The sequence below is a fragment of the Polyodon spathula genome, chromosome 1, assembly GCF_017654505.1.
Source record: "Polyodon spathula isolate WHYD16114869_AA chromosome 1, ASM1765450v1, whole genome shotgun sequence".
NCBI lineage: Eukaryota > Metazoa > Chordata > Actinopteri > Acipenseriformes > Polyodontidae > Polyodon > Polyodon spathula.
Window position 1 is genome coordinate 3429915 of NC_054534.1, and position 13729 is coordinate 3443643.

A 13729-nucleotide genomic window follows, 5' to 3' on the forward strand; every position below is an offset into this window, starting at 1 on the left:
CGTCTCCACAGTTTAGACCTATTTTGGTACCAATTGTCAGTCCTCTGAAGTCTGTAAATGGGTCGTAGTGATGAGGTAACAATAAACAGCCCCACCTAGTATCAAATTGTATTTATTTCAGTTGTCAAATAGCTTTTCCTTATCTTATTATTCAGTGAATACAGTCCTTATTAACTACTCCCTCCTGTCAATTTTTTATATCTTGCTTGCAGGTATGATAAGGTTTGTGTTTGGCATGAAAACCACTCAATATTTGAGCTTATCCATGGGTAAACTATAATGCCCCCGGGCTTGGGATGGAAGTGAAAGCAACAGGCTACAATCCACTTGCTTGGTCTGAAAAGACCCCTTGTCTTGCAGAATGTGAACTCTGGCATATAGAGAGCCTGACTCACTTCAGCATTGCATCTCTGTGCACACCGACCCTGCACCCCTCTGCTTCGGGAACATGCTCTGTAATAGGAACACTACTTTATTGTCTTGTTTTATAGTGCTGTTGACGTACAGTTTTTACATCAAAACGAAACAAGTGTTATACAGCAAAAAACACGGAGGAAAAAAAGGATCTTATGGCTCCCAGCGTTCAGCTCCTAATCTCAGGGTCACAACGAGTATGCTGTAGTAGTTCTGCTTATTCTGGTAATCCTTGTCATGAGCACTAACTAAAATTAAATACTGTTAATACAAGTTTAAGGGTTTGCTGGGACAGCTGGCAGAGGTACAGCAAAACAATTTTTCATATCGGAAAATGTCAGACCTGCGCAGTCACAGTAATTTTAAATTTGATAAGATTTACTAGAATGATTTTGTTCTTTTCACCCACTGTGCCACCTAGTTCTGTAGCAATCCTGTTGCTATTACCAACAGCGATTCTGATAACAGCAACAAAACTGATAACTACAGTGCTTGTCTTGCCACAACTACTGCTGATAATGATGAGAAAACAAAATGGCTTAGTGGAGCCGAGCAGTAAATCAGTCTTGCAAAGACTTGTAAGCGCCGAGATATTTTTAGGAGTGACAGGCAAACTAATCTGTGCAACCCCCCGTCCACAGTGCAGCCAGTATGAACGTCAGCAGCGCATCTTAACACAGTCTTCTCAGAAGATGTTGTTTCTGTTTTTTTTTGTTATTTTCACCCTGTTAATTCTCATCTGATTAGAATAAGACTCCTTATCTGAGGGCTCGCCCTGTATTAAATACATTTTGGAGTAGTTCTTGCTTGAGATCTACAGGGTCACTTGTATATGCTACATTTGTAATTTAGGCAGCTTTGCCTTTGCGGGTAGACATGTTGCTATCTGGAATACCCTTCCATCTGCTCTTGAATTGCCCACTTGTCCTGCGCCACTGTGTAATGCAGTCTTCTGTGAGTCTCTTTATTGTAATCTAGCTGTTTCACCTCAAGTGATAACAGGTACTTCAGATTGATTTTAATAACCTTCAGAACTTAATGGGGCTTTATGTCTTGATTGTTAATATTAAAAGTAATAGTAGGACTTGCAGATCACCAAGGCTTGCGCATCATCCGTTTGTATTGAAGTATATTGGCCTTTCTGCATCACCCAGCTTAAACAAGGTAATTTTCTTAAATCCCTTGTCATATGTAAAGTGAACTCTTGTGTCAAACCAGACTTGTGTTTTTAAAATCACCATCCCCAATTGGCACATACTGTAGGTCTACTAAGGTTTCAAGCATCTAGCTCCAAAATGTAAAGATACATGGTCCTCAATAAAAAAGGGTTGTCTGACTTTGTGTTAATAAACTACAACTTGCACTTTGTTCCCCAAGAACCTGAAGTAAAACTGGTTTGGAAAAAATAATTGCCTTATGAACAAAATGAGAATTGTACAAGCCACAGCATCTTCCGATCAGTCTCATTTCATTTATGTTTTGACTACACTGTATAAATTACCAGCAATGAGATTGCAGCACAGCAGGAGCCTTTTAGTGTGCTGAGTTTTCTATAGTGTGTGTGTCCGTGTCCGTGTGTTTGTGTGTGTGTGTTCAGCTAAATCATTCCTTCGGGCAATATTGGGCCATTAAAACAATCCCACTAGGAGCTCCAGTGCCTTTTAACTTGTCACTCTGTGGTCAGCACATTCCGCAGTTACCATGGCTCCGACACTATAGAATAGCAGCTGTTTAGCTCGTTTCAGTGAGGTTTTTATAAAAAGTCAGATTGCATAAAAAAGTAAGGTCCCTTTTGGCAGATTGATAAGAGAATGCATGCAATGGAATACTGTTATTACAAAAGGGACTGAGCAGCTGTGGGCTGAGTTTCTCTTATCCTTACAAAGCTGTGTCACTCAATATCTTATCTACATTGTAAATATTCAAATATACAGTATATACCTACATGTGATTTCATGTTGGAAAGCTGTGCGAAAAGCCTGGGAACACATTTCTGTGTGTTTCTAGTAGATCTGTTCAGAAACATTGTGGCATTCCAACATACAGTATAGAACAGCAGTCCTTATTCACTGCTGTCACTCCAGGCCAGTGATTTGGGCATCAGTTAACTGTTTGCCAGGGGAAGAAAATGTAAATGATATAAATTGATGCAACATACAGCAACAGTTTTATATAGATTCTTTGCTTACGTTCTAAGCAAATCTCAATTCACAATTGCTCCATGTTTCTGTTATTTAGTGCATGAACTTATGCAATACAGTATATCTTGTTAACTGAACTGGGTCTCATGATGGCACCTTGGCAGGTATCTGGGTGATCAGGAATAATCTTTCTTCGTGACATGAAACCACTAAACATGAAGAGACCAGTGCCAGATAAGCAAATGCAAATGCATGTTGCCACAGCAGGATCAGAGCTTGACAGACGGCTGCTTTGGGCTGGCGCAGTCTGTCCTGTCTGCTCAGAATGGCTTGTCTCTGTATCTCAGGCATGACCGGGAGGCTGAGGGGGTCAGCGACATGTCAGGTCAGTGAAGGAGCAGTGCTGAGATGGCAGATATCACTGGTGCTGCTCTGTGATTAACAGGCATTACAGTCTCCTCACAGATTAGCACTGCTGTGCCAGATCAGCAAGCTCGTTAGAGATCTGAGAAGATGTTAAGATGAAAAGCCCTGCTTAACGAGTGGAATATTACTACTATATGCAATTGTTGGATACAGGCAGGCATAAGGACAGACAGACGGCCTTCATGTATATGTGCTAAGAATGTGCTCAGCATGTTTCATTAGAACTGTACACGGAATTCTGGAGATAAAAAAAATATCTATTGTGACGTACTGTTCAGCAGACAAGTAGTCTGACAGACGTACAGACACCTCCATGATAGTAGTTTTTGCATGATTTAAAGGTACACTATCCCACAGAGGAGCAACCATTGATGTAGCTTTCTGAAAAGAACATGTTAACAATAATAATAAATTGCTACGTTTCTGTCTAATGATGAATTATTGTGTGTGTGTGTGTTTTTTTTTTTTTTTTTTTTTTTTTATTAAAGACAAGGCTAAAATAAAGCCAAACTTGAAAACCCCATCAGTGTGGTATTTGTTACTCCTCTAGCAGCAGCAGCAGCAGCGGTCCTGGCTGGAACAAACATGATGGCCTGTGTTGTGGGGCCTGCACTGCCCACACACTCTGATAAGGTCAGAGGTAAGAGAATGTCTTCACCCACACTACCATCTTAACAAACAATGGAGCCTGTCTGCTGAGAGAACGCTGTCTGATTAGCCGGGATTCAATTGCCTTGTCTTCCCAGGTGTCTACCCAGGAGCCCCAGACAGGACTGTCGGCGGACCTGGGGGGAGTGATCTGAATGCAGGGCTTGCAGGGTTTGGAACAAAAACGAGACCTCAGTGAGGATAATTAAAGCAGGAGGGTCATAACTAGACTGGTAGTTTTAGTGCATTTCTATCTTAATTGGAAGAGGTAGTACAGCTTATATTGAACACCTGTATAGTGACTGCTCTGGTTAATCTCTCTAGGTATGCGTTTGTTGAATTTGTGAAAAGCAGTTACTTTCTGACCCATAAAAGAACTTCCCCTTCCTCATTAACATGTCAGTGTGGTTATTTCACATGTCTTGGTGAGCTGCACTCTATCATGGCTTCATTGGATTGGAAGAAGAAAAGGGTATCACTTCCTGGTTCTGATATAAATGTTTAAATGGTCTTTCTCCACAATATCTTTCTTATTTTATGACTGCAGGTCTGTAGCATATTACTTCAGATCAGCGGACAGCTGTGTTTATGGAATGCTTTACCTGACGATGATAAGGGGAATGTGGGAAGATTGCAGCCTCCACGTTTGTATTTTTTATTGACCAAGGAAAGAACACTTTTTAAATGCAACCACAGGTCTTTTAATGTATTTTGTTTTTCTCACAGTACCTAGTATTAGTGTGTCTCATGCATGTTATTATCCTGATGTTTCTATGGCATGGTAGCTTGTTTCATTGTTCACACAGTTTGTTGTTAATTTCCCCAGTGACACATCATTTGTGGTCGATATTTAAATGAATAGCAAAACGAAACTAAACAAAATGATACCTTACTTGGCTTCTGGAAGCTCTGAACAACTTAGCACAACCTGCCTTCCTCCTGCCACTGCCAGTGCAGCTGGATATGATATCCTCGTGTAAGGGCTTTAGTGCAAGGGCTTCATCTGCTGTAAGTGGGCATTGGAGCCAAAGTGACTGTTGGCAAAACTCCATGTCATTATTACAGCTGCTGCTCGCATTGAAGAGCATTAATAGTCTGAAGTTTCGTTTCACATTGGATATGCACAGTGTTTCTTTTCAAGCAGATTCCCACATTAGTAATCTAGAAAACGTGCTGGACATATCAAGAAAATGAAGCTGTAGATGTAAATACAATTGCTATTTAATGTGATAGATAATTCAGCTTGTTTGCTTGCTTGTTTTACAATGACAGTGTTTGTCACTCCTACATACAGTGTGCGTTGTTTGGCATTGTTATTCCTCTATTTCATTGGCTGATCAGGGATGGAATTCAGACTCCCTTTGCATAGCAGTTTGATGCATTCCTGGTTTTACTATGAGTTTAATAGGACAGACCTGAGATTGTTTCCTATACATTGCTTGTGATAAAACCTGGAATGGGTGAAACTGCTATGCAGTAGGAGTCTTGGTTCCATCTCTGCTGATGGACATTAAGGTGTACAATGTTGTATGGACTGAAAACAAACGTGCCATTGCCCCTCACCAGAAAAAATAATAGTTCAAGGTTATAGAGTTGTGCATCCATATATGCTTTGATTTACCCAGTGCTCTAAAATGCACAACATCTTTTAAAGAAATGCAGCTGTGGCTGCTCCCCAGTGGCTTATCAAATCAAAGTGGGTCAGCATGGTACATGTAACATTGCAGTGCCTCTCTTTGATTTGACTTCAATGAGCCTTTTCATAACGTATAGTTTTCATTACATATTTGCTGGCAACGTGCAGTCTGTTTTTATGTCAAATACAATTTAAAGGTGTTTGAATCCTTCCTGTGGTTGATATAATCACAGTGAGAGTTGAAGAGAATGCATAGCTCTCACAGGAGGGTAGAATTAGAAACGATAAATAACTCTCGATCGTCACAAAGGGTTTTGTTAAAAGAAAGGAACACAGTTATCTTTGTGCTGATTATCTTCTGCATGTATACAGAGTTTTTGTTCGGGGGCTTCTTTTTTTTTAACTGATGCAACAGTTACCCATCTTATATTTTAAGGTTTTTTCTTTTGAGGGATTGATTATGTTTAGTGTCCATGGATGTTCTTGTATACACATATTCTGTTTTTAGATAGCCTTCTAAATTTCCATTTACAATTTCACCTCTTGGAGTTTTTGGTTTGTTAAATATATTATAAGCCAAGCAAAATCCCACATGCCTGGACAAGCGCCATCCTGGAATTGTGCCCCCTATATTCCACTTTACCCTGATCATCACGGCATTGCGCCCCCTACTCCACTTTACCCTGATCATCACGGCATTGCGCCCCCTATATTCCACTTTACCCTGATCATCACGGCATTGTTCCCCTATACTCCACTTTACCCTGATCATCACGGCATTGCGCCCCCTATACTCCACTTTACCCTGATCATCACGGCATTGCGCCCCCTATACTCCACTTTACCCTGATCATCACGGCATTGCGCCCCCTATATTCCACTTTACCCTGATCATCACGGCATTGTGCCCCCTATATTCCACTTTACCCTGATCATCACGGCATTGCGCCCCCTATACTCCACTTTACCCTGATCATCACGGCATTGTGCCCCCTTACCCACTTTACCCTGATCATCACGGCATTGTGCCCCCTATATTCCACTTTACCCTGATCATCACGGCATTGTGATCCCCATTGTGCCCCCTATACTCCACTTTACCCTGATCATCACGGCATTGTGCCCCCTATATTCCACTTTACCCTGATCATCACGGCATTGTGCCCCCTATACTCCACTTTACCCTGATCATCACGGCATTGTGCCCCCTATATTCCACTTTACCCTGATCATCACGGCATTGTGCCCCCTATACTCCACTTTACCCTGATCATCACGGCATTGTGCCCCCTATACTCCACTTTACCCTGATCATCACGGCATTGCGCCCCCTATATTCCACTTTACCCTGATCATCACGGCATTGTGCCCCCTATACTCCACTTTACCCTGATCATCACGGCATTGTGCCCCCTATACTCCACTTTACCCTGATCATCACGGCATTGTGCCCCCTATACTCCACTTTACCCTGATCATCACGGCATTGCGCCCCCTATACTCCACTTTACCCTGATCATCACGGCATTGCGCCCCCTATACTCCACTTTACCCTGATCATCACGGCATTGTGGCATTGTGCCCTATATTCCACTTTACCCTGATCATCACGGCATTGTGCCCCCTATACTACTTTACCACTTTGTGCCCCCTATACTCCACTTTACCCTGATCATCACGGCATTGTGCCCCCTATACTCCACTTTACCCTGATCATCACGGCATTGTGCCCCCTATACTCCACTTTACCCTGATCATCACGGCATTGTGCCCCCTATACTCCACTTTACCCCGATCATCACGGCATTGTGCCCCCTATACTCCACTTTACCCTGATCATCACGGCATTGAGCCCCCTATACTCCACTTTACCCTGATCATCACGGCATTGTGCCCCCTATACTCCACTTTACCCTGATCATCACGGCATTGTGCCCCCTATACTCCACTTTGCGCCCCCTACCCTGATCATCACGGCATTGTGCCCCCTATACTCCACTTTACCCTGATCATCACGGCATTGCGCCCCCTATACTCCACTTTACCCTGATCATCACGGCATTGCGCCCCCTATACTCCACTTTACCCTGATCATCACGGCATTGCGCCCCCTATACTCCACTTTACCCTGATCATCACGGCATTGCGCCCCCTATACTCCACTTTACCCTGATCATCACGGCATTGCGCCCCCTATACTCCACTTTACCCTGATCATCACGGCATTGTGCCCCCTATACTCCACTTTACCCTGATCATCACGGCATTGCGCCCCCTATACTCCACTTTACCCTGATCATCACGGCATTGCGCCCCCTATATTCCACTTTACCCTGATCATCACGGCATTGTGCCCCCTATACTCCACTTTACCCTGATCATCACGGCATTGCGCCCCCTATATTCCACTTTACCCTGATCATCACGGCATTGCGCCCCCTATATTCCACTTTACCCTGATCATCACGGCATTGCGCCCCCTATACTCCACTTTACCCTGATCATCACGGCATTGTGCCCCCTATATTCCACTTTACCCTGATCATCACGGCATTGTGCCCTCTGTACTCCACTTTACCCCGATCATCACTGCATTTTGCCCTCTGTACTCCACTTTACCTTGATCATCACGGCATTGTGCCCTCTGTACTCCACTTTACCATGATGATCATGGCATTGTGCCCTCTGTACTCCACTTTACCCTGATCATCATGGCATTTTGCCCTCTGTACTCCATTTTACCATGATCATCATGGCATTGTAACCTCTGTACTCCACTTTACCATGATCATCCTGGAATTGTGCCCTCTGTACTCCACTTTATCCTGATCATCATGGCATTGTGCCCCTATATTCCACTGTACCCTGATCATCATGCCATTGTGCCCTCTGTACTCCACTTTACCCTGATCATCATGACATTGTGCCCCCTATACTCCACTTTACCCTGATCATCATGGCATTGTGCCCTCTTTACTCTGCTTAAACCCGATGCATCGTTGAGCCATCAATCATTTGTGCACCTCGAGAGGAAGGTTTTCCACCCTAGAGAGGAAGGATTGAGTCTGGATGGCCATCTTCATTTTCCCAGTAAAACCCGTTTTTTAACAGTTCTGATTAATTTATATAGAATGTTTTGAAAATCTATTCGCTGTTGCCCTTGACAACATGTAGAGTTCTCTTGACTGTAAAGTAAGAGTTGCTAAGCTACATGACAGGCAGGTCCAATAAGTGGCAACCATCTGGTCTTTCACAGTGTAAAATAATCAATAGATTATAGGTAGCTTCCTTTTCATCTGATTGCTGTGCTTCTGCAGTACTTCATAATGCTTGACCTTGGAGACTAGACAGCGCAGTTTATTAATGCATTAGCCATTCCCCTCTGGGTTCAAGTGCAGCCTGGGTCACACATGATGAATTTGCACATCGCAGAGTGTAACAAAGCAGCTCCATGTATAGCTAAATACATATAAGTCGAGCCACCCCTGTGAACAGATCTGCAGTGGCTCAGCCCGTTTACCTGTTGCCAGAAATAAGCATGTCATGAGAAGAGGTTGTAGTCCCCGAGCACTGGAATTTAGCATGTAAAGCTGAGACACGATGTGCTCCACATGTGGCCTGTAGGAAGTGCTGTCTTCCACCATTCAACAGATTCAGTCCGTTTGCTTCAATCACAGATCTCCATTTGCTTCAATCACAGATTTTCATTTGCTTCAATCACAGATGTTCATTTGCTTCAATCACAGATATTCATTTGCTTCAGTTACATTCTTGGCAGGATGTTGTGAGCAGCTGATCAGAGCATCATCACTGCAAGTGTCTCAAGTCATTCTTGATTCCTGCCGATGAGCTCTAGAAGCTGCAGTATCGTTGCTCTCATTGGCATTGCAAAGGTGTGCTCTGCTTATTCCAAGATCCTCATGTGCTGGACATGACTAACCTGTATGTGTTTAAGCACTGATGCTAGCTAATGCAATAACAGCTCCTTCTTTATAATGCTGTATTCGGTAGCCATCGGTAAGAGACCATGCAGTTTGTGTTCCACCTTATAATGGGAACGTGGCAGTTTAAGTACAAACATGAGCCATAGTTATGCCGCCTTACAACCTGTTCTGCATTATAAAGAGTCGCCTTATAACAAGGGAGCGCTGTATCAGATGAGAATGCACAGCCCTCACTGTGGGCCACTATGTGGAAAACATCAGTAGCAACCAGATTTCAGTGCTGTGTGAGACCAAATACTTTTCCCTCGCCGTTGCTGTTCAGCCCCCAGTAACACTAACAGCTCTTTATATGTGTATTTGTATGCAGCACCTCTGTTTCCTCTTGGTGCTCATACTGTATCTGTGCACTGGCAGATAGGATACACATGTTTATATCTGCATTGCATTTCTCTCTGTGTGTGAGAGAGATTAGTTTTATGTCACTGAGCCTGTCACAAGCTACTGTAGCCTTATTTATGTTTCTCTCTGTGGCACAGTTGATTTTGAAGTATTCTCCAGATATTTCCAGGGCTGGATGAGATCTAGGGCCAGGTTAGGATTTTGGACTGGCACAAATTGGTTTAATTATCAAATCGATCTAATTTATACATAAAAAAAAAAAAGGATAAAAAGTAATGTATTGAGTATGATAGTCAGTAGCAGTATGTCAGATATTAAATATCACCATGTTCTTTCTGTAGATGCCCGCAAACCTCTGGTTCACTAGTGGAAGAGCATTTGCAGCCTTTTCTAGCTCATTATACAGCTGAACTCCTTGTCCTCTCGCTGCTACAATATAATAGGTTCTCTAATAGTCTAGGCAGATAAACTGATTGGAAAATAATGATCTTAAGGGAGCTGCAGCTAAGACGAATGGTGCTGGTTTGGGACTTGGCAATGCTGAGAGCCCGAGTGCTCACTGGGTTTGCTTGAAGCATATAGAGCCGGGCTACTTTATCAGGGTCACCATAGAAGAAGGAAACAGATCCCGAATAAGTGGCTGTCCCAATTCGAGAGGCAGTTGAGACAACCTTAATAACACCTTTTTTTCTTAATGAAAAGAAAAATAATGAAATCACATTTATGATTTAAATGTCAAATACAACCTTTAACCCTACTAGGCCCCCTGCAGTCCCCGTTTCCCCATACACTCAACAGAGTCGCAGTTTATCACTAGTAGGTACAGTATTTCAAAGGGCTAACAAGGGTACCAATTGATTACAAAGTCAGACAATCAGGTATTGAGGTATTATTGTAAAGCAACTTCTGTATATGTATATCTCCATATATCAGTAGGAGCAAAACAGTTCAATATTCTACATGTGAAGTATGGAAGTGGTGGTCTCCCTGCCCAGGAGAAGTGGGGGAGCGGCGACCCCTCCCCAGCACTATACCTCTGGTCCTCCTCTTTCCTACTCGCTGCACTCTGCTACGCGAACCTGTCTTGCTCTGACAAGCGATCTCTGTTCATCATTTGAAAATACTCTATCCCAAATAAACAAAGGGACGTCCCAATTAAACAACATAAATAGCATTGGAAGCACCGTCTTCCAGAGTTGTATCCCATTTAAGCAGCAATCGTGACTGTACTGTACAGGCTGAACATTCTTGTCTGAGGTTTGCTGGCTGGTCAAAGAAGCAAATTCTAGGTTTTCAGGGTTTTTTTGTAGGGAAAATATTTTTTCCTGATTTTCCAGTTCTACAGCAGGCTGGATTAAAATATCCACAAGTCCTGTATATTGAACGGGACACGGATTTAAGATTTGAGTTGATGACTGAATTGTGGGAGAGCATGCGGCTGTTTAGGAAATCCCACATCGATCTCACTTTCCCCCTTGCACACTCACAGACAGGATCATAAGCAGTCCGTAATAAGTGAATGTTCGGGGACGAAGCCAGTTTGATCCTCAGTTCAACAGAGCTAAATTAAATGGAGGATATTAGAAGATCTGTCCAAACATGTGGTGCAAGCTTTGCTTTGAAAGCTGCTTGTGTTTCACTTTGTATTGATAACTCTCAACTGATGTGTTTCTAGCTGTACCATGAAACCAGTGTGGAAAATGCCAATGAAGCTCAGGCTGCCTGCATGCTGACTGTTCCATTTGCAATCTACAATCCAGCTAGCAGCCAGACCTTACACAAAGACCCATTCATGTATCATAGTTATTATTATATTAACGAATTGATCTGCAACTAATGTTTCTCTGATAGTCGTATTAATTGACAGCCCTCTTGTGTCCTTCACATTGGAATCTTTTTAGATAGTGTCCTCCTTCAGAGTTAGAGAGGCCGATTGTGTGCCGTCTGCCTCTGACAGAGCTGACAGAGCCCCAAATCAAACCCATTTGATCTTGCTTTGCTGCTGATGGCAGCAAACAGGGCTGATTTGAAATTACTTTCCTCTGTCACAGTGGCAGATAGAAAGTGGCCTGGCTTGGCTATTTCTTTACATTCATTGATTTGAGAACTAGAGGAAAGACAGCATTGTATTTCAATTGCTTTGTAGTAACACCTAATGTGTCCAGCAGTTGTTTTGGCATCTGCTTTGATTCAGTTGAAATTTCGAATTTACATTTACCAACAACACAGCAAATATCAGACAAGTTTTAAAAGAATATCCATAGTACGGATTTTATATATTTGTGTATGTAATTTGCTTTGTTTCCCAGAATGGGAGCCTCTGACAATATTTACAAGGGCAGGAGCACATTCATGGAGGAGCTGACAGAGGCGTCGGAGATCATTGAGAAAGCTACATCTCGGTCGCTCGTCATTCTAGACGAGCTGGGCCGCGGGACGAGCACTCACGACGGCATTGCCATAGCCTACGCCACGCTGGAGTATTTCATCAGAGACGTGAGTACCCGTGCCACATCTACAGTGTGGATTGCTTCCCGAATTGTCTTCCTGCTCAGAAGACGCATAGGAGTGTGGGTATTGTAATAGTACTTTATGTTGCTTTTCCATGACAACACACCAAAAGGAACCAGACCAAAAACATCAGTGTAAAAACTGTTTAGACTCTAAAAGGAAATGTCTTTAGTCTGTGCTTTCATTGCTGATAAAGGTCTAACAGAAAGCACATTGAAATATGAATGCCGTTTTGGCATTCATAATGCATTCTTTTTGCAGTCTGTAACGTCTTGGTCATTTCTGGATTAATTCTTTTGAATCAAAGATTTTATTTGTTCTACATTAATGCCATTTTCAATTTGATTATCAGTTGAAAATGATCTCAGTTTATCATAAATCATGTTTTAACTTCTATTAATTGTGATTTTGTCCTTAGTTAGTAGTTCTTTCTCTCAGCCTGCTATTCATAGACGTTAACACTGATCCATTTTGGTTACACTTGATGCGGTCCAGAAAGTGAGCCACAAAAGTTTGAGCTCATCCATATAAACAAGTATACCGGTGACATTCATCCCAGTTTGAGCCATGACTTACAGCCAGGATGCCTCTCTCTATGCTCCCATATTTTGATACTCTTAATAATGTGTTCTCAGTAACCCCCAGGTTATAATACTCAAGAATGCATTTTGCAAGTTGCATCACGTGAACCTCTGGAATGCATGTTAAAATCTAAGACTGACCCACAGACAGCCTCCACATACCCTGAGATTATGACAAACAAAGTTTCGACTATCAGTGTTTTCACCAACTTCAGTTACTAAAGGCATCTAGTGCAAAGTTTGTAAAAAGCAATCTTGACTAAAACTGATTTGGAAAAGCCCCCAACACGACTGAAAACTGAGGAAAAGGCTAATCTTAAAATCTCAAAATTGTAATGCTTAAAGTATACTGTTTTGTATTTTTTGTTCTTGTTTTTAAGGTGAAATCCTTGACCCTGTTTGTGACCCACTACCCTCTGCTGTGTGAGCTGGAGAGACAGTGTCCAGAGCATGTGGGGAACTACCACATGGCCTTCCTGCTGAACCAACATGAGAGTGACCACAACAAAGGTGGGTCACGTACTGAACAGAGAGCTGTACAGCCTTGCACACTGAAATAGCCTCTTTTATACCAGATGATCACAAACACAAATTGTAAATCAAAAGGGTTGTCAGTGACAAAGGCTGCGGTGGTGCATATATACATTGATCCATGGTTTCACTTGTTCGCTTTCCAAAAGTAGCCTGCTTGACTGGAAGCATCTTAAGCATCCCAGCAACGTCAGTCCCCAGCGAGCAGGTTTTCAGCAAGGCTGGGCAGATTGTAGACAAGCTCCATTCCTCTTTATACACAAACAATATAGATGCTGTCCTGCTTCTTAACAAAAACAGAATATAAGGAATGGACACTAAGAATACAGGACTGTTTTTGTAAATAAGTTCAATTGTTACTGAAAGATGAACCGTCTGCTACTTGGGTTTACTTGTTTAATTGAATGCTTTTGTTTTTGTGCTTTTACTACCACTTGGCACCAATGAAGACAAAAATAAGGCATATATATATATATATATATATATATATATATATAT

At 42.3% G+C, this 13729-nt stretch overlaps 1 protein-coding gene across 1 annotated transcript in view; it reads left to right on the plus strand.

Annotated features, from left to right (window-relative positions):
• The window catches only part of LOC121303907 (DNA mismatch repair protein Msh3-like), a 69084-nt gene that overhangs the window by 54614 nt on the left and 741 nt on the right, over positions 1–13729 (plus strand). Inside the window, exons 21-22 of the mRNA XM_041234802.1 lie at positions 11918–12104; positions 13081–13210. Coding sequence (XP_041090736.1) covers positions 11918–12104; positions 13081–13210 — 317 coding nt within the window. The remainder of the gene's footprint in view (positions 1–11917; positions 12105–13080; positions 13211–13729) is intronic.